Source organism: Pistacia vera, unplaced genomic scaffold (genome assembly GCF_008641045.1).
Source record: "Pistacia vera cultivar Batoury unplaced genomic scaffold, PisVer_v2 Contig76, whole genome shotgun sequence".
Classification (NCBI taxonomy): domain Eukaryota; kingdom Viridiplantae; phylum Streptophyta; class Magnoliopsida; order Sapindales; family Anacardiaceae; genus Pistacia; species Pistacia vera.
Window position 1 is genome coordinate 684,751 of NW_022196623.1, and position 27,967 is coordinate 712,717.

The 27,967-nt window shown below is 35.8% G+C and overlaps 3 protein-coding genes across 3 annotated transcripts; 1 reads left to right on the forward strand and 2 right to left on the reverse strand.

Annotated features, from left to right (window-relative positions):
* Positions 1–848: 848 nt before the first annotated feature.
* Positions 849–6,234, reverse strand: LOC116116040 (succinate--CoA ligase [ADP-forming] subunit alpha, mitochondrial). Its single transcript, XM_031402141.1, has 7 exons — positions 5,871–6,234; positions 5,572–5,781; positions 4,634–4,804; positions 3,402–3,525; positions 2,314–2,375; positions 1,377–1,458; positions 849–1,182 (listed from the first exon to the last, which is right to left on the reverse strand). The coding sequence occupies exons 1-7, from the start codon at positions 6,081–6,083 to the stop codon at positions 1,043–1,045; spliced, it is 1,002 nt and encodes a 333-aa protein (XP_031258001.1). The 5' UTR covers positions 6,084–6,234; the 3' UTR covers positions 849–1,042.
* A 1,497-nt stretch (positions 6,235–7,731) lies between these two features.
* Positions 7,732–14,345, reverse strand: LOC116116037 (plastid division protein CDP1, chloroplastic). The gene is made up of 12 exons (XM_031402137.1): positions 14,016–14,345; positions 13,142–13,255; positions 12,877–13,014; positions 12,457–12,561; positions 12,241–12,363; positions 11,566–11,934; positions 11,329–11,424; positions 11,089–11,208; positions 10,028–10,093; positions 9,166–9,954; positions 8,429–8,619; positions 7,732–8,262 (listed from the first exon to the last, which is right to left on the reverse strand). The coding sequence occupies exons 1-12, from the start codon at positions 14,343–14,345 to the stop codon at positions 8,178–8,180; spliced, it is 2,526 nt and encodes an 841-aa protein (XP_031257997.1). The 3' UTR covers positions 7,732–8,177.
* Positions 14,346–20,081: 5,736 nt separating this feature from the next.
* Positions 20,082–22,217, forward strand: LOC116116049 (protein HOTHEAD-like). The gene is made up of 5 exons (XM_031402152.1): positions 20,082–20,417; positions 20,500–20,801; positions 20,882–21,273; positions 21,470–22,035; positions 22,122–22,217. Exons 1-5 carry the CDS (start codon positions 20,095–20,097, stop codon positions 22,162–22,164), a joined length of 1,626 nt encoding a protein of 541 aa, XP_031258012.1. The 5' UTR covers positions 20,082–20,094; the 3' UTR covers positions 22,165–22,217.
* The last annotated feature ends 5,750 nt before the right edge of the window (positions 22,218–27,967 follow it).

Genomic DNA, 27,967 nt, shown 5'->3' on the forward strand with positions numbered 1-27,967 from the left:
TTTTGGACTTTGAGTGTCTAGAAGGGAGTTTCCGAATTGCCCACTTTTCTAAGTTTCAGTATATGGAAGCTCGAAGGAGGTGAATAAGAGTTGGATCGTGAGGTTGAGCTAAAGAAAATGCTCATGGCTTCAACATGGTGGAAAACCTATTGGATATGCAAAAATATAGCAATTAATGTGCACTTGGGTTTTTTTTTCCTGAAAGGGTTTAAGGATCAAAGCAATAGCAATGTCCATGAAACTTACAATAATACTTGGCATTCGGCAAAGTTAGAGAAATGCAGCTTCAGTAGTTTTGATTAAGATGGTGCTCAGATTTATAGTATTGTTAATGAGACATGGTGAAATACACAACAAATAGAGGAACATTCTCCAGCCACCACCAAATTGAATGATTGATGATCCTTACTAACAAGCAAAACTTTAATATGACCCAGCTTTATATCGAGGATAAGTTAGATTGGCCATTGTCCCATTAGAAATATAATGTGCCTAAAACCAAAACTAATTTGGCAACAGACTATTTATCATGACTTCCTGCTTTCAACCTGTATACACATTTGGGAGCAAATATATCACATGGCACCAACCTGCTGGAATTCGAATTGCATCGCTAAATACAAGCAGTCGATACTGCATATGGTGATAGGTAAGAGAATTGCTTACGGACCCAGTAACATTACTAGGAGAGTAAGGTAGTACCTATTAACAAAGGCTATATGCAATATAAGTTCTGGAAAAACCTCAGGCTGATCATCAAGTTTGTTAATTCAATTCCATAGAAAATTCCAAATATTGCAGTATCCTTAAAGGAAAAGAAGAAAGAAAGTTTGCGGAAGAGAGAAAAATGGAGAAAAAAATGCTTATTATTGAATGTATAATCAATCCCATGTCATTTTTTTGACAAAGGGAGAACTTCAATCTCCCAAGAACTCTACCAAAATCAAAATCAATTTTAAGATAAACGCAGAGCATCAAAATAGTTTGGATAGGGTATAAAAATGAGTATAGAACATTTAACTTAGATATATATTTTCCCAAACTAACTTGCCAGGCCCCTTTGCTTGAAAACTTCAAGCATGGCAGCACCAATTTTTGCAGGAGACTCTACCACCGTTACGCCAGCTTCCTTAAGGGTCTTAATTTTGTCTTGTGCTGTGCCCTTCCCGCCCGACACAATAGCTGCACATGAACCAAAAAATATAAGCACTTTTGCATGGTTTGATTTTCATTAATTGTTTTTTTGTAAGTAACTGTAATTTGATTTCTACAGTTTTCAAGTCTAAAAACAATTGAACTCTAATATATGTAGATAATGGTGTTAAGCATTCATAATTAAGCATTTAATAAAATAAAGTTTATTCAAAACAATATACCTCCAGCATGACCCATACGACGGCCAGGGGGAGCAGTGAGTCCAGCAATAAAAGCAACAACAGGCTTTTCAGTTCCACTTGCCTGTTTGATTCAGCAATAATCGATTAGAGCACTCATGCACAGAGAATTATAAAATATTTCAGGAGTGATTATAACAATCAGAAGAGAATATGTGCAGTACAAGTTATAAAGGATCAATAGATTTTATTTCGAGGATCATGGAAATATCAATCAAACATTTGATTTCTGCATATCGATTTACCATATACTAGAAAAAGATAAAATGAAAGTGCAAAAGAATTATTGAAGTTTGTTTCCTTAATATCTAAAACAGAAAATGCTCTAGAATAAAAAATATATCCTACATTTATTTAATCTGAAAAAACTTTCATTTCAATTTTCAAAGTAACCACCAATATGGATAAATTAAGGTGTTGTACTGACAAAGAGCATCATAGTTTCTTTCTATTCCTATCTCCTCTGGAGAGAACCAAGTTTATTCTCAATTGTTTTTGGTTCAATTTAGCAAACCGGTATATAAAGAACTTATAAATGCCTGGTTCTTGAATGTAATGGGACACACATTTAACAGCTTTAAGCCACTTTTGACATGATTACATTAGCTGGAAAGACACCATTGAGCTTATCCACAATTAAATAATAAGATATAATAAAAAGAAAATTCAGTGGCACCAAGGTGCTTCAAAATTGATTTAAGAAGTTAAGAGCTATAAATGACAGAAAAGTTCAAACAATATAGAGTTCTTCAAGCATGTAATAATATTTTTCATAATTTTATCTGAATTCAAATCTTAATCATACCAAATTTAACCAAAAGCTAATTTAATATGATTAGCTTCAGATGTTATAAATTGAATATTTGAACCATGAAAATCCTAGGTTTCAGATAGATCATGATAAATTAGCAAGTATTACCTTAATTAAGGCGGCAGCATCTTCTTCTGCAGTTCCACCTATCTCTCCTATAAGAACAATCCCTGAAATGCATGTGACATCATAATTAGACCACTGGATTAATTACATAAGTTACCATCTCATATTACACCACATTTCTTGCATATCTCAGAGATATACTAACATATGGACAAATAAAACAAGGAAAACCCAGAAGGAAGTTCATATAGGTCAAAATACTACAACTAACCCCGACCAATTGTCACCATCTTTTTTCTCTAATTTAAGTAGTTCTTTTGCAATCAATGAAATTTTAGCTAGCTATGTTGCAACAATAAGACAATACTACAAAATGTATAATCAATGATGGAGCCATGACAAGCAAACAACAGTAAAATTGCTATATGCTTGCCAGAGATAGCCCTATTTTGAGTTATGCCTCCTTGTCAATTGACACTTAAATACATGAGAACCCAGCATAAAAGGAGTAGGCCAAAAGAACCGCAACTGATCCATTTTACACATTTAAGTTATATTCAACCCAGACATTTAACCATTCGGTCACATCCCACCTCTAAATTCTCTAAAGTCAAAGAACAATGCCAAGAATTCAAACCTGTTTATTTATTTTTGGGTTGGGGGGGTGGAAGAGGGGAAGAGTTTTGTAATAAGTATAATCTGATTTACTTAAAAGATTGAGAGGTCAAACATATTTTTGTATGGTTTTTGGAATGCTTTTCAGGGACTTTAGGAAAGCTTGTTCTAATTTAGGTCAGCAAGTCCTACCTTTTAACTTCTAGACAACTTAATGAATTTTGAGGCATCTACAGATGTCATTATTCAGTGAACAGCTATAAATATCCTGGGTCATTGGCAATATATTAAAACAAACAAACGATGGAGAGATGTTTCAGTTGAAACTATCAAAGTTAAACCATCGACAGTAGACTAGATTGATTCAGATTTCAAGAACCAGTATACATCTACATATGTGTGCAGACACATTGCACAAACTTCCTGGCATCACCTTCTTCAACAGTGTTTCTTCCGATAAACTCAATGGTACAAACAGTCAAAATAAGCAACATAATAATTCAAAGAAAATTTACCTTCTGTCTGGGGATCAACTAGGAACTTCTCAATGCAATCAACAAAGTTAGTCCCATTAAAAGGATCCCCACCTATACCTACACAGGTTGATTGTCCAAGGCCAACAGCAGTTGTTTGAAAAACCTGAGAAGTAAATAACACAAATAATCATATAAATGAATAACTTAGCACTCACATAATTACATACATCAAGAGATGTAGTCATTAAACTTGGACCAGACATAAATCTTATGCCTTGGGGCAACTGATCAATAATTACACTACAGTTATTGGTCCAAGCACTTGTAAACTAACATAAAAATTATTTTTATTTAGTAATCTTGTTTAAAAAGGAGGAATTTCTTTTTAAATTATTCTAAAATTCCTCTAAATATATGGAGTACAATTAGCATACAAGTTAATACTGTACGTGCAGATAGTTAAAACTTAGGAAATACAGAACCACAATTAGCTCCCCAGAGAGTTATTAAGTTTTCTATAAATTACCAACCAAAATTATCAAGTACATGTGCCAACAAGTAAAACTCAATGTTCAACCTTAGAACTCCAATGCTGGAAAAATGCTTATCTTTTATAACATACATATGTAGGAGAAAAGTACAATGTTAAAGAAAATTGCTAAGGAAACCAGTATATTCTTTGAATATATTAATTTCTTATGGCTATTTTGACTTTTGTTATTGTTGAGCGTTCCACCTAACAACCTAAACGTTCAGGTGGAATTTCCTAACAAAAAAGGAACTGGGAAAAAAAAAGATGAGAACAGATGGAAGAAAGGCATAATAACTCAGTACAAAACAAGGATATTTGTTTTTTCCCAACTATTATTACACAGGGAACTTAAGACAAAAGGATGTAAATCTAGGACATATAGTACTGTAAACTTTCTCTGCAAGTAAGATCAAGTTAAGAAAGCATTATGAGGGAAACAATTGAAACATTAAGCCCATTTAGAATGAGAATTGCAAATGAGCACTTTGCATAGTTTACATGCACCATGGCACCAGTGTAGATAGACACACATAAACACAGAGGTGATAATTGCAGTAGTAATTTATACAGTGCGTATCACAAGTCACTGTCCCTCACCTCACCAGATCTTACAATTAATTAATCAACCCAACAAAACCACATCAATATATGAAATATAATCCTATTTCTTGAAATTAGCATACCAGTGTTATAGACTTGTTGAAAAATACTACCAATCACATTGAAAATCAGAACTTACTGCTTCATAGGTCAATGTACCAGATCGAGAAACGATTCCAATACGCCCAGGTTTATGAATGTACCCAGGCATAATCCCAATTTTACATTCTCCAGGCTTGATGATACCGGGGCAGTTTGGACCAATAAGCCGAGTTTTAGATTGCTGGTTGAGAGCAGCCTTCACTCGTACCTGAAATTACAAATATTAGCTTCAACCCAACTGTCACACCACTATTTTAATCTAACACCAAATTATAGGAATAATATCATTGACCTCTTTTGATTAAACAGATGCAGCCTCCAGTAGTTTCAGAAACTACCACAAACATTCCCTACTAATATCAATGACCTCTTGCAGATTGAAAACATGAATTACTAACACGAATGACCTCTTCCAGATTGAACATATGAACTTAGGACGTTTAAAGATAGTCAAAAAGATCCCTTTGCAAGGCTAATATCATTGGCCATTTAGTTAGATACTTGAGGACTCATGTGACTGCTAAAACTATCACGAATATTCTCAACTAGGTTGATACAAATTGACCTCCTTTAGATTTATTACATACAGAATCAAATGGTTTTGAAAATAATCAAAACCTTCCCTACCAGGCTTAACATCAGTGGCATAATTTTATGATTTCAAGCAGAGTATTGCAATAAATCCCAACTTTTAAGCTCAATTTTGCATTCCAAGCAAAATGAACAAACTGTACAAAATTCACACAGCAATCAAAAAACAATGCCAAATCATTTGAAATACAAAGTCAAACTACCATTAACCATCACACTAAGGAGGTTCTTCGAAAATTAAAAAACAGATTTCTATAAATTTCAGCTATATATTTCAAAGGAGATCTCAAACAAAGTTAGATAGCTAACAAAATTCACAACCAAGAGAAGAGTCCACCTCAGTTCAACTGATATAAAAACACAGTAAAAAGAAATAGTATTCACCATATCATGTTGAGGGATGCCCTCAGTGATACAAACAGCAAGATCCAACTCAGCTTCCATAGCCTCCATAATAGCAGCCGCCGCAAACGGTGGAGGAACATAAATGACTGAAGCATTAGCCTTCGTCTCAGCCTTGGCTTCAGCCACAGAGTTGAAAACAGGCAGCCCCAAGTGTTCCGTTCCGCCCTTCTTCGGCGTCACACCGCCCACCTATTACATTAAACGACAAAGTTTCGATCAAACCTTGAAACTGAAATTAAAAAATAATATTAAAATTAAAAATTAAAACTAAAACGTGCCATTTTGGTGCCGTATTCGATGGCTTGTTCGGTGTGAAACGTGCCGTTTTTACCAGTGATGCCTTGGCAGATAACGCGAGTGTTCTTGTCGACGAAAACAGCCGGCTGATTCGCCGCCGCCGCTGCAGCATAATGGCGAGACTGAGAAGAAGAAGCCGCAGCTCGGCGTGATGCGATGGAGCCAACGAGCTTCGCTAGGGTTTGGCGAGCCATCAGATTCACTTTACTTTCGGATTAATTCTCTCTCTCTGTCTCTCTGTCTCTTAAGGTTCTCAAAGAGTGGAAAAGAGAGGTTTCAAACCAGCCTTGCAGGTCAAATTTTCTTTTTTTCTGAAGTAAAATGCTGGGTTTGGTTTTAATTTTCAGAATGGGCTTTCACTTTTTGTTTTGTTTTTAGAAAACAAGAAAAACAAAATATTTTTAGAAAATAATATAATTTTCTTTAAAGAAAATAATTATCTATTAATTTTTTATTATAAAAAAGATTATAAGATCACAGTATAATTTGTTTTCATAATCTTTTATTTTGAATGAAAATTAAAACCTTGAAATATAGCAAATTATTGTATTTATAATTGATTTTGTATTCTTTTTGAAAGACTACTTAATTATTAATGCAGCACAGTATTGTATTTGTAATATGATTTCATATTTTTAAAATTACAATTATTTACTAATTTTTGTTGAAAAAAGTTGACTCGTTTTCACTATTTTCAGAATAATCATTTAAGGAGGCATCGTAATTTATTTATGAATGAATTCGCATGTGGTGCATTTTGTTGCTGCATTACTATTCTTAACTACTCGGCGAGATTTTAGAATTGGGAAAATGACAAAGTCATCCCTGAGATTTGGCTTAACTACCCCGCAGTCTTATAGAATTTTTTAGTAAACATTTTAATCCCTGTCTGTAATTATTTGGGCCATATTATTAGGGGATCTTACTCACAGACCAAAATGTTACTGATAAGAGACTAAAACACTACTGAAAATTTTTATAAGAATAAAGTGATACTTAAGCCAAACCTCAAAGATGAATTTGTTATAAGAGCGTAATGATTCATATAACAAATGAAATGTAAATATAACACAAAAATCAATCTCGATAACATTATGGGTGTGTTTGGCTCCCTATTTCTACCCATATTACCAATCCTATTCTCCAAATATTGTTTAGCACATTATTCTAGAAATATTACTATATTTTTAATTACTTTTAGATCTCTTAGATTTATTAATTTTATTAAATACCCCCAGAAAAAAGTTTAAAAATTAATAAAAACACCCTCATCAACCCATATTTGCCAGATTCCGACAACCACCGTCAGTGATAGCCGAAATATGTAAAACGGCCTACACCATGACTAGAACTTGACAATAGTTCACCGATCTAGCCTTTTCCTGCCATATCTACAATGGATCTGGCCGTCACAAAGAAATGACCATCGTTGACAAAAAACGACGACCAAATCTTTGGCCGTCGTTGACAACCAAAGATGGACTTCTTTGGCCTTTTCCGGCCGTCGATAGCCACATCTGGCCTTTTCCAGCCAAATTCGTGGTGGATCTGACCAGTCTATGTCGTAACGTAATTTTTTGACTAGATTCCGACAATGGTGGCCAGAATCTGGCACTGTGGGTGGTGGGATGCGGGTGGTGGGGATGTTTTTGTCATTTTATATATTAGCGTGTTTAATTAAATTAGCAAACCTAGAGGTTTTTCTATAAATTTTTAAATTTTACCTCGTAATACTCCCCTATTCAACTACCCAATATTATTCCCAAAATCCTATCCAAAATAATAAACCAAACGCACCCATATCTTTTGCTGAGATAACATTATCGACTCAAAATACTGTAGTAGAATCTTGAAACAATAGTTTCATTTCAAATGAGGAAATCAAAGCCATGGTCTACTCCCTGAGCCAATCATATTCTACTAAAAAATATTTCCATTTTATAAAAAAAATTAAATCAAATCAATTCCACTAGCACTTTAAAGAATTAATATGCAAGCACATTCTCATTCTGGTTAACACTTCCTGAGCTACTAGTAATTAGAATTTAGCTTCCTTCCTAAACACCTGTGCATATCGAATTGATCATCTTGTAAGTAACAAATGAATTTCTCTTCTCATATTATCACCCGGCATGATAATTTAACTTACCCCTCCATCCGGAATCCGATTCCAAATTTTGCCATCTCCCTCATGAATAGAAGCGACGGAATCATATTAGCAGGAATTATAATATCAGTGCCTCGGCTGGGTTCATGCTTTATGGAACTAGGCTTAGCTAGGTTTAGTATCATGACGGTGTTTGAACATTACCTTTACAGAATCTCCATGTTCCATCATCTCGCCTTTTCAAAACATAACGAGTTTTATAGGTGCTGCAATGAAATAAAGAAGACAGAGAAAGGCTCAGAAGGCTAAAGTAACGAGATACAAATACAACAATCATAGAGAACTTGATCCCAAAATATAAGTATTAACAAGAGAACTACAAACTGAGTTAAATCCAGATTTTGACACAATAATCACGTTAAGATGTTAAACCTGCAATAATTTGGGTTCTGAGGCCGAGATTCATCAACAAGCTCCGCCGCTTCCTTTATGAGAGCCTCAATTTCTGCCATTTCCCCAACAATACCATCTGAGAAAACGTCAGCATGCAAGATGGTCAATTGCAGCAAAACAAATCTCCAATAACACGAACTGGATTTTGCTGCATCAGCTTTAGCTTGCCACTGTGAACCGAAAAAACAATATTCAGGTGTTATCACTTCACAGCTTTAGATACAGACTTAAATGTGAATTTCAAAGTTGATTAGGTACAATCAAGGTTTTTAACTTAGAGTTGTGCAGGACTCAAAATATGATTTCTCCAACACTAAAATTCCAAGAAAAGATCCATGAAGTTTCTCTAAGACATCCCATCTTTCCAAATTCATATAAGTAGTGAGTTCTTAAAATTCCCTCCCTATTTAGTATGGTATCCAGAATCTAATGACATCGACAAATAAGGTGTAATGCTGACATTCTAAATACAACCCAAAATTTTCATCCTAAATAATTTGTCCTCATTCATGAGACTGCTGTGTAAATGACAAGTTAAAGTAATATACTGTCAGATATGACACATAAGATGACACATCACTTGAGACAAGAATTTCAAGATATTACTTGGGATGTATAGTATTGCACTATTTTTATGTCGCTGTTTCCTTTCAAGGGTAAATAAACTAAAGAGATAAAAACATAAACTATTGTTAAAACAATTCCAAACACTTTACCTGAACAAGCATTGACTCGTCAAGGACTTCAGAGAGGCTACGAACCTCATGCCTAGGCCCCAAAGCTTCAGCTTTAACTGTTTGCCACTGCCTAACAAGGGCTTCAGCTTCTTCTAAAGGCATTTGTCTCCGGTTTACTGCTGTCATTGAGGTTGATAGACTAGCAGGCAGGCAAACACTTTGTAAGTATCCAGTGTCTGATTTATTCCTGAACTGCGTCTTAACCATTTCCACAAGCTCCTTAAGTCTGTCAGCAATACCACTTCCCTTGATGCGGGAACGCTCTAGATTGCTATTACGAGAAGAATCTTTTTTCCAGACAAGGGAACTTGTTCCCATATTTTGTTGAGTAGAATTCAATTTAGAAGCATTTATCATCCTATTTGACCCCATGCCTGACAGCTTAAATGTAAGGAACATAAAGCACCCCATTACAGTAGCATATGTTATTCCTCCAATTACATTTTTTCCAGCCAACCAACTTTCCCAAACTTTGGTATGGTGTACTCCAAGATCCCTTTTAAATTGAACTGATGGTGCACTGACATTGCTTCCACTACCGTTCTTGGCTGATAGTAATGGGCTTTGCAGATCAGTAGCAGCCAACTGCTTAACTGCAGAACCAAGATGACTAGAAGAGTTAACATAAGGAAGAGAGTCATCAAAATCTCTCCAGTTTGATAAAAGAGAATTTGCAAGTGGTCTTTGGCTTATAGTAGGTGAGGCTTGTGGAGCTACTCTACTTTTCTTGCTCACAGGATTTTTCTTTTCACCCCGAAAAAAATTGACCTGCAGAAGCATACATTAGTAATCATTTCCTTCGGAAGTTGGAGCTATTACGTATTTTGGTACATCATCTCACCAAAGATGGAGAACAATCTTGTGTATCAGAAAATATAGCAAGCACATTATCCTTAAGCCATTTTTCCTGGTCAAGCAAAACAGTGTGACATGAAAGAGCATTAGCGTTGAAGTAAAAAGTGATAGAGAAACAGTTAAGAGAGTGCAGGGCCACTGATCATAAGTATATGTTTATTTGCTCTCAAAACTAACATAAATCATTTTAATGCCTTGAAACCTAAATCAGCAAGCAATAGAGACACCAGTTCACTTGGCACAGTTAAAATTTGCATATGTTAAATTGGTCGGTTCCTCTCTACTGAAGGCCTCCTTTTCCTCTTTCAATGTTGACTTCAAGAGAGAACACGAAAAAGGCCCTAGCTTAATAAGCATATAGAGAAGGTGATAGAGAATCAGACAAAACTTTAGGATAATACTTGTTGGATAGATGATTTATTACTTTTTTAAGATGGATTTGGTTAACTTAGCTAGGTTTTCTTGTTTAAGTATGGTTAAAATACTTCATTAGGTGTAAATTTATAATTCACCATCCTATTCAGCACTTGGTCATTTAAAATAGGCCTATTGTTTTGTCTAGAGGGATGTCGACAGATGAAAGAAATAATACTAAGAATGAATTATCTTCTCTCTAATTTCTTATCTTCCACTAATCCCGGTCTCTCTATTACTTCTCTCAAATTTGTGTTCTTTTAAACCCAATTCTCTTTCCAATCTAATTTATTCAATTCTTTCTCCCCATTCTGTGCCAAAAGGGGGAGTACTAAATAAGGAAAAACATTCTATATATAAATAAGCCCCCATAATGGCTACCATCGCATATTCCACTTATACTGCAATTCATGAGTCTATAATCAAAAGCAAATAAAGGTCTGCACCTAAATATTTTGCTACCTAAGAAAACATATGCAATGATCAATTCAGAACTAAAAAGTAAATGTGAACTGGCAAAGAAGGCCAGCAAAAATATGCATAAGAAATCCCCAGAATAGAGGGGTGCACTTTAGAAGTCTCAGATGGATGTTATAACAGAAATCAAATTCCAATATACAATTAGTCACCTACCAATGATGGAATTGGACCAGAAACTTCTCTTATTTCCTTCCCAGAGAGAGCACTTCTCACGGCAGGATTTGAATTTAATTCCAGCTGACGAAGTTTCTCAAAAGCCTCTGCTTCAGTAGCCTAAAACCAAAGACAAGAATTTGCAAGGCTAGTTGATGAAGAAATGCTAAGAAACAAACTAAAATATCTCGATGAAGTAACATTCAGGTGAAAAAAAACAGAAGAGAATGAAAAGTATACCTGTCCAAGAAGAAACATACAAAAAGCTCCCTCAAATTTTAGATCAATACCTTCTGATGCAATCAAACACTCGCATATAGTTTTTGCCTTGTTAATCTGCAGAAAAAATTAGGTAACAAAATAGTATCAGAAATAAATAACATAAAACAATCATCAAAAAACTTACTCACGACACAATCGCATGCACACAAACACAGAGCAGTACATCCTAGTAGCAAATCTGCATACAAGAATTACCCATTCAATTTGTTTGCTTGAGAATCCAAGAGCAAGATGAGCTATCAATGCCATGTAGAAACAGTCAAAATCAATTACAACTTTTTGATTCTGTGACTCAATTGATTTTTTGTTCTTCCGTGTAATTGCCAAATTATCCCAGGGAAGAAGATCAACTATTTCTGTAGCCATCAACCTGTTAAGAGCTTGGCTCAAAAAGCACGGCCAATCTTGAACTTGGCAAGAGGTTTCCACATCCAACCCTTGTCTGAGCAATTCACGCAAAGCTGCAATAGCTCCTCTTCTCCGTTCAGCATTTTCAGGTGAGTGAGGCATGCCTAATAGTTCCAACGTGCAAGCAGGAGCAAGCTCTTCCAAAGATTCTTCTATCTGAAAATGGCAAACAAATTTATGTACACAGTAAGTTACCTGGTAACAAGTACAGCATTATAATAGCAACTAGCACCATTTTCAGCAACATCTTATGTTATAGACCGTCTTATTCACTGAATTTCCATCAATTGCAAAAAAATTCTACGCTCAATGAAGAAAAGGATGTGAATAATTGCTTTGAAAAAAGGAGACTTGTGATTAGCATTTAAAAACATGAAGACTGGTGTAGACTGAACCATGCAGATAGATTCCAGATCCTTGAAAAGAGCAGGTCCAAAATCACACAAAAGATAAAAGCATCACCTGTGACAATAATGGCATCTTCCCAAGAGATATATTACTCCTCAGAAGACACTGAGCACGAGCAAGAGCTTCAAATCCTTGGGACACCTTGCTCTTCTCGAAACCAGTCTTTGCAATTGCACACTTCAAGAAAGCACCTATGATAAGAAAATGACGCATAGCAAAACTTCCATAAAATTGGTACAAGGTCCTGAACTCTATGCTAATTCATCTTACCTCAGCTAGTGCCATAGATAGAAGAAAATCATGAACATAGGGCTTAGCATTTGGATGATGAAGAGCTGACCGGCCCAGATCTAACACAATCTTCTCTTCTCCAACCTGGACCAAAGAAATCGGCAGACCATCATATCCATCTCCCGAAACAAACACTTTTTATGGTAAAATGCTCCAAGATTAGATAAAATAAGAAAGCTTTCCACATTTTATGATAATAAGAGAAGGATGATATGATACCTGAAAGATTAATCAACATTCAGAGAAGTGCTGCAATGCAAGAGAATAATATAGCTGCTAACTATTATTTAATTAATTTCCAAAAAGAATATAATGCTTCCGCACTTATAAGACAAAAGACTTTCCTCAACCAGTAAAATTTGCAGCAAATGCCAAGTAAAAGTACATGCAAAGTTGCACCTCTTGAAGGAGGCAAAGTGCACCAGGCAACCAAGCCCATGGGATTCTTAGGGGGCACTTAGGCGGAATCTTTTCCTTCTTGTTGCCAGCATATTCAGGTTCAAAAAGAAGCTTATCTCTTACATCCATCAAAAGATCCTGCAAGCCAAGAAAAGAATATAAAAATCTAAATGCTATGACTAAGTCATGCCATTTCTTTCATACATATGGACAAGATCTAAAGAATCATGACAACTACAGCATGATTACACTCTCAAATTCTCACCTGGCGGGCTACAACAGCATCCATTGTGTAACCTTCCTCAATCTCAGCCCTTTTCAAATTCATCACTGCCTTAACAATCTCATCTTTCTCAGCTTTGTCCGGAACACCAATAAGCTGCAAGTATATAAATTAGGAAGTGCGATAACTAAAAAAAGTCAAAATGGATAGTTCTTGTACAAGGTAACACAGGTGATTAAGGCGTAAGTGATTCTTTTTTCCAACAGTTATCAACTCCAAAAGAACTCTTTCTGAAAGTAGAATGGAATCTGAAAAAAAACTCATTCTAAGACTAGAATGGAGTCTGAAAAAGTTAAAACGGGGTAGAACTAGGGCAGTAGGGCTAGCAAAAGAGAGCAGAGCAGAGATGGTTTCCCTTCTCATCCCCGGGGAGGGGAAAACTAAACAAAAAGAAAGAAAGGCTATAAATTCAAGTTTGATCAGTGAAACTAAACAAACAAAACATTCCCATAGACAAGATCAAAAATAGGAAGGCCAAAGACAAGCAACCAATGCTGTCGTATTGGTCATATCAGTAATGCCCGAGATCATACTAGAAATATAACCTTATTTTAATACACAAAAAGCATTATTGCCACATGTCACCATCTCTGCATCGTTAATTAACCCGGTACTTCACCAGCCAAATAGTCTCCTTGATACAAAATAACACAAATTTTACATTTCCATAATTGTTAATTTTACTCGCCTTACCAGAGTCAGTTCCAGTCCGAAAACACTAAAATTTAGCTTAAACTGTTAACAAAATTAAATTTTCCACATTATGCCACTACTTTTAACACTAAATCACAAACAGCAGTTAATTCAGTTAAAGTTAACGGCACAAGCAACAATACATAAAATCCAATCAAATAACCTGGAAACAAGTGACGGGAATATCAAAGGTGGCAGTTGCAGCAGTAGATGCGGCGGCGTTTTCAACGATGCGAGTGTCAATCGCGTGCGATCGCCAGTTCGCACCGACAAAACGAGTCCTTCTCGAAGAAAAACAACAAGAATTTCTATAACAAATCCTAGAAGATGACGATGACGATGATGATGCTCGTTCGAGACCAAAACCAAATCCAGAAACCTTGGCGTCAGACGTCTCGAAATTGCCGCTGATTTTGCTCCTGCTACAAAGACAAGCAAAAGGAGATGATGAACAGGGGACTACGGCTATGGCTACCGCATTGCTGACTGTCATTGTAACGGTTGATTCTAGTGATGCTAAACTGAAACCCTAATCATCTGAAGCAAAATTGTTCGAATTTGTTGAAGAATGGGGAAAAGTTCCCGATTTGCCTTTGTGAGTTTGAGAACTAAAGAAACTGTTAATTCTATAACCGTTGCTTTCTAAAGATTAAATATAAAGAAATTAGGAAATATTTTGCAAATATGTCCCTCTACTCATCCGGAATTAAAGGTTTAATCTACGTAGACCCTCATCCTTTGATTTATTGATACTCTGGCCCAACGCGATTATTTATAATTTTATATTATTAAAGCTGGAGCTCCGAGGTCCGAGCTCGGGGTTTGGACTCGGATTCCGAGAGAAAGTTGGATCGAGTTGTGCGGTTGGGTTTAAGAGGCTCGGTTTTATTTATGACTTATGTAATAAATATATTAAGAATTTTTAAAATGCACTAAAAAATTAATGAAATTAATATGTTATACAATTCATGAATGAATCCCTTCGAGTTTTGATTAAAAATAAAAAATTTCACATAAGGTTTCTGAAATAACAAAGATATTATACTACTAAATTTTATGCACTAAAATAGAATCTTAAGAGTAATTCAATAAATATTCTTTGATTCATAAAAGTGAAGTTCTAATGATTCATTAACAATCGAAGGACTTTTTCCCACCTGAATAATGATGTACTAACACTTTCTCACCCTCCCACTTTTAAAATACTATTTTGCTATCTAAATGTTAAATTCTATTAACAGTTCCCATTAAAAACAGTGATATTCATTATAAATACAAAACTACCCCCACCAAAGATCAACCTCATATCGCTAGTCATCGCAATTCAAAGTTTCACATCCCTCAACCCAAATTTCGACCGATTCCAACACCAAAAATTGACATTGTCACCACCATTCAACTTACTAGCATCCTTCTAACAAAACCCCTTTCACCCCCACCCACAATCATCCTTCAATAGCCAGTGCCACTTGGAGTGGGGCAATTCATCAAGCACTTGGTATGCGCTGATGAAAGAGTGTAAAATGGTCGTCGTCGTCGTCAATGAAAACAACAAAAAACCAACATAGTCAATCCTTAAATATTCAATAAGCCCAAACACACCTCAAAGAAACATCAAATCAAAGTCAATTTCATAGAAAAACAAAAATCCAGTCACAACAGTGGAGGCGAGTTTAACCGGCAATCAACAGGCTAACAAGTGACGGGGTTTGGGGGGTTTTGTAGTGTGGAGTTCAATGGTTTGAATGGTAGTGTTGGATTGGATTTTGGTCGTCATTAGCCACCGGAATTTGACTTAGAACAATGAAACCCTAACAAGGCGCTGGCCGACGAACAGTGGGAGGAGAGGCTTAGGAACATTAGGGGTTTTGGTCTGTCGATGAAGGCAAAGTTGTTGGAGGGGTTAAGGAAAGTCAACAACTCTGGATTCCGACTAAAACAAGCTAGAGAAGGGGACACGCGCCTGAGGACTCCAATGGTGGGTTCGATGAGGACAATGGAAGATTGGTTTTGATGAGGGAGGCACGAGGAACAAGATGGTGGTGGTAGGGAGTTGCAACAATGTCGGAATCGGCCGATGACGCAAAAACGACAGTTGCAATCAGAGGAGGGGAGATGAAGAAGATGGTTAATTAATGTATTTGACCATCATGCCTTTACTTATAAGACACTTTTGAACATTCTATCCTTTTTCACAAAAAAATTTACAAACAAAATTGAACTTTGGATAGTAGAGTGGTATTTTAAAAGTCTAAGGGTGGGAAATTGTTATTAAACAGTTATCCAGGTGGGAAAAAGTCTTTAAATCTTTTTGTTATTTTAAAAATGTTATAGGGTGCATTTAGTTTAGGGAATATTGTATTATTGAAAATGTTATATTAATGAGAAGATAGATTACCTTGAAGATTGCTGTGAGGGTGCGTTTGGATCAGGGTCATATAAGATAACAGGGGTAATCTTCGTTTATTTTGCAAGATTCCATTGTTTGGTTTGCAAGTAATAAAATATTATGGATATCTTTTATTGCAAATAGTGTTTACTATTGGTAATGTAGGGAGTAATCAGATACCTTCCCCAGCGGCAGTTATTAAAAGATTACTGAGATAATATGATAGTTATACCTATTTTGCCCTTAATTAGATATCATTTCGGACACAATTACTCTCAAATGTCTATCAAATAACAATTACCCAACTCCCTTACATTTGAGAAATTAGCTAAAACACCCCAACCACAAAAAAGTTTAAAAGTTAACAAAATACCCCTAGCCACCCAAGACCACCGCTGGTGGTAGTCATTGTAACGATGCACAACTGGCGGGATCTGGCCAGTCATGCATTGGTAAGGCCGTTTCTGGCCATGGATTTGTGATCATGGTTGGAAACAACCAGATCTGGTCATTTCACAACTAAAGATTTAGTCGTGGAACGGCCAGATCTGTGGCCATTTCACAGCCACATCTTTGGCCGTGAAATAGCCATAGATTTGGCCATGAAACAGCCATAGATTTGGCCATGAAACGATAGATCCATGGTCGGAAATGGCTTTGCCGATGCATAGTCGGCCATTTACGGTTGGTAGTGCGTCATTTCATCGACTATCGATGACGACCGACAATGATGGCTGGCTACTAACAATGGCTTGGGGTGGGTGGGGGTGATTTTACCATAAATTCAAGTTTTATATGACTAGGGTGTTTTAGCAAAATTTCAAATTTAGGGGGTTAAAAAAATGATTCAGAAAATAATAATAAAAATAATTTTATATTGATATTTAAAAAGGATGGCAATTTAGTAATCTATATAACATACACACCCCTTTATCCTCCCAACCAAACATATAAATATAATATACTCACCAATTTATTCGAACCAACCAAACACATTTCCTTAAATATTCCCAGTAATCTTCAAGTTGATCTATCTTTCCATTAATATAGCATCATCTTAAAATAAGCCATTATATGATCCAAACGCACCCTCAGTGTTATATTAAATGTGTTTTGTTAGATTTGAATAAATTAGTGGGTATGTTATATCGATATGTTTGGTTAAGGATAATAAATTGGTAGGTATGTTATATAAATTACTGAATTGACCTTTTTTTTTTAATATTAATAATATTATTATTATTTGGATTATTATTTTAACCCCTTACATTTGAGATTTTGCTAAAATACCCAGTCACAATAAAAGTTTAAATTATAATAAAAACACCCCTACTTACCAGGCCACTGTCGGCCGTCGGCCACCACTATCGACTGTGGCTTGAACGGCGCACAATCAACCATATTTGGCTAACCGTGCACCGATTTAGGCATTTTTGGCTAGATCTATGACCATTAATACTAGAAACGGCTAGATCCACGAGCATTTGGCTATTTCTGGCCAAATCAACACAGAACCGCCAAGATCCGACTAGTCATGCACCGTTTTGACAATGTTGGCAGTGGTGGCCAGATCCGACCATCTGTCTTGGGTAATTAATTCAAATTCAAGGGTAAAATGTCCTAAAAATCTTGTATACAAGAATAAAATAGTCCATAAATATTATTGTAAATTGTGTTAAGAACAAGGGCATTACTGTCCAGAAATTTTAATGGTTAGGAGTAAAATTGTAACAAAATTAAGATTTCTAAGTAATCTCAGAATACCTAAGAAAAAAATGGTATTCAGATTACCACTTATGTAATCAACAATGATTACTATTGATTTTGAAAGATCACTAAAATTTTATATTATTTGACAATCAAACATGATAATGTCAGTAATATAAGATCACATTACTAGAGTAATGAGAGATAACCCGAACCAAACAGCCCCATAGAGTTTTGCTATTACTTCGTACCAAAGGTCAATCTACTTAAGTCATATGTTATGAATATATGTGTGTATATATGATTATTAACATTATAAAATTCATATGACATATATAAATTAATATATTTTTTTAATAAAAAGCATAAACTTGGGTATTAGAGTACTGAGTTTAAACCTAAATACATCTTAAGTTTAATTACATTATAATAAGAATCTATAAATTTAGTGTGTGTAATATAATGTATTTGGAGGTGATTTTGTTTTAACTCATTTATTTCTTTGTTCGGTTGATAAATAAAATGATGTTGAATTTTGGTAGCTTTAGAAAATGCCCTCCAAAATTAGTTATTTAGGTTGATTGACCTTAACCAAAGCTAAGCAAAAGAAAGGGGAGTTGAATTTTGCAATTATGCCCCTCTATTAGGCGAAATTAAACTTTGATGTGTGGCTCTTAGTGAAATGGAGTGCTTGGCACGTCCAAATCTTTGTATAGATATAGACTAACTGTGGGCTTTTTGCAGCCCGATCAGGCCCATAAGCCCGGTGTCAAGTTGATTTTCATTGACTAATGACTATACAAATCCGAGGATCTCACCTTACAATAATATCATACGTATAAATAGGTTTTACAAACAGAAAATGAATAAAAAAGTGAATATAAAAAGTCAAACTTATTATATCCATTCTGATAAGAATCTAAGTCTATTGTGTTCTTTAAACATGCAAGAGTGTTCATTGAAGATTCAAGAAGCTCAAGCTTTACAAGGAGGACAACATTCGACTCAAGCACTCAAGGAAGCTCACAAACTTGTTAAATACAAGTTTACAACATACGCTAACTATTGTTACCTTTTCAAATTATACATTACCTTTGAACATGATTATGTTACAAGTATGTTAAAGTAAGATCGAACTTCTCCTAATAAAGCTGATTAAGATCCAACTTTGGGTATAAAATATATTAAAGTGAGGAGCAATACTATATATATAACAAAATCTTTTATACAAAGTGATGTAGCATAAAATAAATGGAAGAATGTGATATGAATTCATGCAACCTCAATTCATGTATCACCTTATTTCAACTCAACATAAGCTAGGATTCACTTGCAACACCCTAACACAAATCCAACCAACACTCCACAAGCACACATAACCCTTATGACAATTTAAAGCAACACTTTTTATTTATTCTCAAATAAATAAAAAGTGTGTGCTCGGGATGGATTGGTTTGGGATAGATGGGGTCACGGTGGTGCATGGGTGCTCGGGATGGGTTGGTTTGGGGCAGATCGGGTCACGGTGGTGCGTGTGTGCTCAGGGTGGGTTGGTTTGGGGTAGATCGGGTCACGGTGGTGCAGTGAAAAAAAAATAAAAAACCAAAACTCTAACGATAAAAAAAAACATTTGTCAGGATTGAATTATCAGGACAGGATTCTGTAAATAATAAAATAAACACCATTTGTAAAATCCGGTCCAAAATATAGATAAAAATACTTAGCCAAATGCGCCCTTAATTGTTTTAAATTTAAAATAATAAATTATATTTTTTAAAGCTCTATTTTGAAAGATCAGTACAAAATTGACAGTTATGAATCAGTTATTCAATAGTTAAATTATTTCAAATTTAATTAAAAACCATACAAAATCTGACTGTTACAAATCTTTTCGGACTGGGAATTGGTTGACTACTCACGCAGATACTAGTCCCTACACAATCGCAGCTTCCTGCGACAACAATGGTGAGAGCGGCGGTGCGAGATTCCCCTCCTCCTTCAAAGAAGAAGAAACAGGATGAGAAGCACGTGGAGCGTACGCGCCTCAAAACCATTGCCGTCAAGAAGAAGATGCTCTCAGTGATTCCAGCCAAGGGTTTCACGCCTCTAAATCCAACCNTTGTGTACAGCTCCAAACTACTCCTTTATGCAGAACGCAACCTCAGCTCCATCGGTATCCTACTACGATTACATAATTGTTGGTGGTGGTACAGCTGGCTGTCCTTTAGCTGCCACTCTTTCTCAAAACTCATCCGTTTTGTTACTTGAACGTGGTGGCTCACCTTATGGCAACCCTAACATCACGAGCTTATCTTCTTTTGGTGCTGCTCTCTCTGATCTCTCTCCCACTTCTCCATCCCAGCGTTTCATTTCTGAAGATGGCGTCATTAATGCCCGCGCACGCGTTTTGGGTGGAGGCTCTTGCCTCAACGCCGGCTTCTACACTCGCGCCCCTCCAGATTATGTCAGGTAAATTACAAGATTACTTGTAATGTATATGTAAACAATGTTTGATATGAAACTAAAGATTTTATGGTTATATATAAAATAGAGATGTGGGGTGGAACGGACGGTTAGTGAACGAATCGTACGAGTGGGTAGAGGAGGTGGTGACATTTGAGCCACCAATGCGGCAGTGGCAGTCTGCAGTGAGAGATGGGCTGCTAGAGGCGGGTGTGTTGCCGAACAATGGCTTCACATATGACCATCTGTATGGGACAAAGATTGGTGGAACTATTTTTGATCAAAAGGGTCAGAGACATACTGCTGCTGATTTGTTGGAGTATGCTAATCCTACTGGCCTCACTGTTCTCTTGCATGCCTCTGTCCATAAGATATTGTTTAGACATAAAGGTATCCATATATTTCTTGGTTTAGTATTGACGCACATAAAATTTGCTCTAGTTATTAACTATAAGTTTGTAATTAAACAGGCAAAATTAGGCCGTTGGCTCATGGAGTGATTTTCAGAGATGCAAAAGGAGCAAAGCGTAGAGCATATCTGAAGAATGGCCCCAAGAATGAGATTATAATATCATCTGGCGCGCTTGGAAGCCCACAACTTCTGATGTTAAGTGGAGTGGGTCCTGCAGAACACCTCAAGGCTCACAATATCACAGTAGTGTTGGACCAACCATTGGTTGGTCAAGGAATGTCCGATAACCCCATGAATGCAATTTTTGTGCCCTCCCCTCTTCCGGTAGAGGTTTCCCTTATTCAGGTCGTCGGCATCACCCATTTTGGAAGCTACATTGAAGCTGCAAGCGGCGAAAACTTTGCTGGTGGCTCAAGTCCACCTAGAGACTATGGCATGTTTTCTCCTAAGGTATGGTGAATCCCTTTTGCGGTCTAATTTATAATAGGGTGGTCCTAATGTATGCCCTTAATGCACATATTCAGGACAAAAAAAATTAGCATTTTGGTATATTATAGATTGTGTATTTTTGTCTTTCTCTACATAATATGTATCAAAATATCAGGAGAGGATCCTAATTCTAATTTTTTTTTGTTCATATATGCAGATTGGGCAGCTCTCTACAGTGCCTCCCAAGCACAGGACCCAAGAAGCCATAGACAAAGCTGTTGAGTACATGAACCAACTGGACGACACAGCCTTTAGAGGTGGATTCATTCTTGAAAAGGTTATGGGGCCAGTCTCCACAGGCCATTTGGAGCTCAGAAACCGCAATCCAAACGAGAACCCGTCAGTCACCTTCAATTACTTCAAAGAACCCCAAGACTTAAGCAGATGTGTCCAAGGCATTCAAACCATAGAGAAAATAATTGATTCAAAAGCTTTTTCCAAGTTCAGATATAATTTTATGTCGTTACCAACACTACTGAACATGACAGCAAGTGGCCCAATAAATTTGTTACCGAAACATAGCAATGCATCGACATCATTAGAGCAGTATTGCAAAGATACAGTGATGACCATATGGCATTATCATGGAGGGTGTCAAGTTGGTCAGGTTGTCGATCAGGATTACAAGGTTCTTGGTGTGGATGCATTAAGGGTTATTGATGGATCCACGTTTAATTATTCTCCTGGGACTAATCCACAAGCCACTGTCATGATGCTTGGAAGGTAAATATACTTCTAGCTAGTTTAGTCTTATTTTTAGTTGCATCCTTAGAATATTTGATTGATGGGGTTTATTTTTTATGTTGCAGGTACATGGGAGTGAAGATTTTGAGTGAAAGATTGGCAAAGTGATTGACACGCATCGTTTGATGTTTGTTTTTCTATTCGAATTAAATAAAATTAAAAAAAAAAAAGATGGCTTTTGTTCAGTTGGCTCCCTTAGCCCAAAACTAATATATGAAATGTTTGTTTAGAATTTGCTTCTTGTTCTATATTGTTGTTGTTGCTTGATAAATACTTATTTTGAACAATGAGACTGCAGAAATGTAATCGCGTACATAAACTATCATTTGTTTGTGGTTAATTATTAATTAGCTGGTTTATAAATATAAACGCTTTTGTATTATGTCCTGCTGTGTTATTCTAGAATTATAATTAATTATGTATAGTTTTCAGAGAGATGATGAAATTTGTTGTTCATGTCTTTTGTTCTTGAACTTGTCAACTTAACTTTCAGTACGTAATCTCAGATTTTCTACTAGAATTAAAACCCGATTGAGCAAAACGAATTGGGTTAACGAAATAATGAGAGAGTTAATTAACGACTACTTATCTTCTCAAAGCTAAAGAAATTTAAAGTTTACATTCGTATAAAACGCAAAATTAAAAAAGAAATACCCAATTTTGGTATTACAAAGACAATCTAATTAAACATACCACTTGTGTATAAAAGTAAATAATTTAAAGGCAAGAGAGGGACCGCGGTGTTTCGCATACAAATAACGGGAGACACATGGAAGACAAAGGCAATTACAGATCATTTATCAGGCCTTGGGAGTTATTCTGATTGGATGATGATGAAATGATCTTAAACATCGTAAGGGTCATTCGGATTTTCATAAACCCAAGAGGCAATATATATATATATATATAAAGCAAATCAGAATTAATGAGGAAAGAATATGTCATAGGATATACCTCGAGGCCCAGATTTTGGTGCCAAAAAGACAAAGTAGCTAGGCATCTCCTCTTGACTCCTTTTTCTCTCTTCGATCTCTTCCCTTCACAACTTCCATTCAAGCTTTAAGCATACATGGATACGGAGACATCACAGTCTAAATCATGCTAACAAGAATCTCAAACATTTGTAAGAAGCTTTTCAGATAAAAAGAGATCGACTTTCACAGAATGCGTGGAAAGCATGCACCAAATTTAAAGGATATTATATATATCAATGGCATATGCTATTTCTTCAACAGTTTATTCCACATCTAGTGCCCTTCAGAACAGCCTATAAATATCAAAGCTAGTTGACGCATCCTTCAATGAGATGAGTGATGAGGAGAAACCGATAATTAAGCGACTTAGTTGTAGGGCTTCTCTCCTTTGGCAGGTGAAGGTCATTGATGAATGATGACATCATATTGGGTTTTTTATGACCCGCCAAAGGAGAGTTGCCCTTTAACTGATTCAGCTTAAATATATAATCTCAAGGGCTATAGTATATATGCTTCTCTCTTGCACAACTCAAGGTATGATATTCAGAAAAAAACTGAATTTGTATATATATATATATATATATATATATAATATGTTCTTTTTGAATTGAAATGCTTTATACATCAAAATTATGTGCTTGACCAGCTGACGGGAGTGACATATGCATGATCATGATGTAGTAGGTTCAAAGCTTAGATTTAAGAGTATGCATACATATATATATGCAGGCCACCGGCTTTTGTCGACAAAATGCAACAGTTTCAGTCGTCGACTAAATGAAAATTGAGGGGTAACGAAGAGAAGTTGAACTCTTACCAGTGGAAGTTGGCTTCTTTTCTTCTACAGACAATACAACGAAATAGAGGGGACTAATCGGCATCCACAGATCCACTTATATCTATACATAACTACATGCATTGATAATTTCTTATGATAAATTTGTTATAACCTTTTTCAACGTATAAAGGGGCCCTTCATTTGATCCGAAGCAGCTGGCAATATCCTGCTTATTAATTTGCTTCCAATATGTTTACTTCATCTCAGTTTCTTCAAGTAAAAAGGCCTTCTCTGTAGCTCTGTTCATGTATGCTTCACCTAAAGCTTAAATAACCTTGAATCGGCTTTTATGTTGGTGGCTTCTGTAGTAAAAGAAGATGATGGAAAAGGTATTTGCTATATATTAGAATTATTATGCAGGTATTTCACTAATATAGTGGTGATAAATAACTGATGGAACGATGAGACTGTAGTCTATATATAGAGCCTTTGAATTTTAAATAGAAGGATATGTTTTTGTGATATGACGCTCGATCGTTAGCAAAAAGGTTCTAGCTATCTAGATGGATCTAGTTACTTCTTTTGAGATTTCTGTAAGTGATCAATCTTCAGAATGAACTAGTCGTCATTAATTGAGAAATATTATATGCAAAATTACATGAATTGCCAGTGAATGGAAAGGTTGTCTTGCTACTATTAGGAATTTCCGTGATATATATATTAGCATTCAAGACAGTTTATATATAAATATTACGGCCAAAATGAGTCTACTACGTTTTTGTGTATTACTTGACCTAGCTACTTCTCGTCTTAAAAAAGAAAGGAAATTAAGAACAAAATTTAATTGAGTTGAAGGCATATATAGGATCAAATATCAATTAATTGTGCTACTTTCTGCACATGATGTGAAGGTGTAATTAATTCTTGTCACCAAAACAACGACTTTATTAATCTCTTGATACGGTGGTGCTGTTTCGACTTTCATTCTTTCAATGAAGCTACATTTTCCTTTCATTCTCTTCTTCCCTCATATAGAATGAACATTTCTCAAGAGCAGGACAGCAGCTCGCCTGTTTTCACTTCCTTAGATATCGGCCCATTTAGTCCAAAATAAAATTGGAAAAAATGGAAAAGGAAAAGAACATCCAAGAAATCACTGCATGAGTTATCATTTTTAACTTAATACTCATTTTTTCCTAAAATTTAGTGAATTGAAAAGGCTATATTTTTTTTCTTTTCACTCAATGAATAGTTATCTAAATGATTTATCTTAATTTTTCTTTTCACTCAATGAATAGTTATCTAAATGATTTATCTTAATTGTGTTGATCACAACATCATCTTTATATACTATTATAATTACATCCATATCCATTTGTATAACCTTTTTTCAATTTTCTTCTAGTACACCTGTTAGAGTAGGTGTTATAGAGTCAATCAATTATTGTAGAATTGACTCTTTGTAATAATATTCATTGATCAATAAAAGACAATTTATTCTATATCGTGTAAATCATATCTATATGTATTGATATATGTCCTTAAAATGGTAGAACCATAACAAGAGTATCAAGTGCTTAAAATCTTGATAGTGAGAACCCTATGAGCACATATGGTGGCCATTCTAGAAACGTCCATAGCCCCAGTATTGTTTTGACTAAAGGCACAGATAATACGGTAAGACTATCATAGTGTTGAACGACTCTGTCGAAAGGCAGTGACTAATCTCACTTGTCAAGGTTGTTTGCTGACAACCTAGTGCAACATATGGGTCCTTATTGTAGGCAACTTCATTGGACTGACCCACCAGAGGATTCCATATAAATGGTAACCCCAGTGTCTATGGAATAAATCCTCTAATGAATGGTGGTGCATGTGATTCTTAGACTTGAGATCACCGGAGTGCCTTCTACATCGATTGGTGTAGTTTGACACTAGCCCAACGCAGTTCTATTCAGAGCTGTTAATACGATAGTGATTGGTTGCATCGAGGAGTGTATTAAGACTATGGTGGATGACAGATGATTCATCACTCTTGGGTACATGAGAAGTTATCTCACGGCATAATTTAGTAAATGACAATGACACTAAAACTGTGGCTATAGTGGGATTGAGTTGTTGCTCAATCTAATTTATTATTCTGATTATTGGTTTAGTAACTGAATACAAACATATCGAGAGTAACTGAGGTTGACACTATTTATGTACCTTAGTCTCGATGAGATAACAGATGATGAAAGGATTTGATTGCACGGTAATCATATCGTTGATAAGTAGCTGCTTCGCTGAATTCGAATCTATCAGGTGGCCATGATGCCTTGCTAAGGGCCAATCTTGGTCTATTAGTAAATGGTCCCATACACGCAGCGGAAACAAATATATAATTCAGGAATCGTTTACATGAGCCAAGATCAAGGGTATAATTTTACAATTCATATTAAATAAAATCTGCAGAAAAATAAATTGAGTTTAAAGAAAACAAACGCACGTTGGAGGCTCCTCCAAATTTGTCGACGAATGTTTTGCTACCAATCCAAGTGTAGGATCGAACCTGCGTAGTCCACACAAAGACAATCTCAAAAAGAATCAAAGAGGGATTTGCTAGATCCTCTTTAGCTTCAAGATTAAGATGAAAGCAAATCAATTGAATTGATTTTAGGTAAAAGATGTTTCTGCTGCGGGAGTGTTTTGGAGTGGCTGCTGTGTGTTTTAATTTCAAGAAGCAATCAATCAATTAATTAATTAACACACACACTTTTCTTTTTATAGTTAATCAATTTGCCCTAATCTCATATGGAATAGGCTTGGGCTCCAACCTAAACGCCCTATGTTGCCAAACACTCCCAATTTAATATTTTATTTTTCCATCATTATCTCAATTAAAATCAATTAATATATATATTAACATTTGACAATAATATAGTATATATTTAAATATGTGTGAGCACACATTTAAACATAATTTCACCAATTTAATTTTTCTAACAAATTAAATAAAGGCTACGACCTCAGCAAATTTAATTGCACTGTGAAATTACCAAAATATCCTTTCGCCTTAAAAGACGAAAACGCCCTTCTTTCTTCTTGGATCTTAAATTGTCTTCTATGTGTGTGACCTATAGGCTCCTCATCATATTGGCAGTGTATAATATCGCGATTAACACCAATTAATCGTCTCACTAATACATAGACCAAGATTGGCCCATAGCAAGGCATCATGGCCACCCGATAGATTGGGATTCAGCAAAGTAGCTACCTGTCAACGATTAGTTACTGTGCAATTCGATCATTTCATCATACGTTATCTCGATGAGACGAAGGCATAGAAATAGTGTCAACCTTCGGTTACTCTCGATATTATGTATTAAGTTTCTTGACCAATGACTCGTATTATAAACTGGATAGAGCGACAACTCAATCCCACTATGGCCACAGTTTTAACGTCATTGCCATATACTGAATTGCGCCGTGAGATAACTTCTCCTGTACCCGGGAGTGATGAATCCTCTGTCAATCCACCATAGTCTTGATACACTCCTTGATGCAGCCAATCACCACCGTATTAACAGCTCTGAAAAGAACTGCGTTAGGCTAGTGTCAAACTACACCAATCGGTACACAAGGCGCTCTGGTGATCTCAAATCTAAGGATCACATGCACCACCATTCATTAGAGGATTTGTTCTATAGACACTAGGGTTACCATCCATATGGAATCCTCTGGTGGGCCAGTCCAGTGAACTTGTTGCGGTGTAATCGCTTACAGCAAGCACCCATGTGTTGCACCAGGTTGTCACCAAACAACCTTGACAAGTGAGATCAGTCACTGCCTTTCGACAGAGTCGTTCAACACTATGATAGCCTTACCGTATTATCTGTGCCCTCAATTCATAATAATACTGGGGCTACGGACGTTTCTAGAATGACCACCATATGTGCTCATAGGGTTCTTACTATCAAGATTTGAAACACTTGATACCCTCATCACGGTTCTACCATTTGAAGGACATATATCAATACATATTGCAATAATAATGATTTACGTGATATAGAATAAAATGTCTTTTATTGATTAATGAACATTATTATAAATAGTCAATTCTACAATAATTGATTGGCTCTAGGGTATCTAGTCTAACATGGTCTATGTGCAGTGAGAC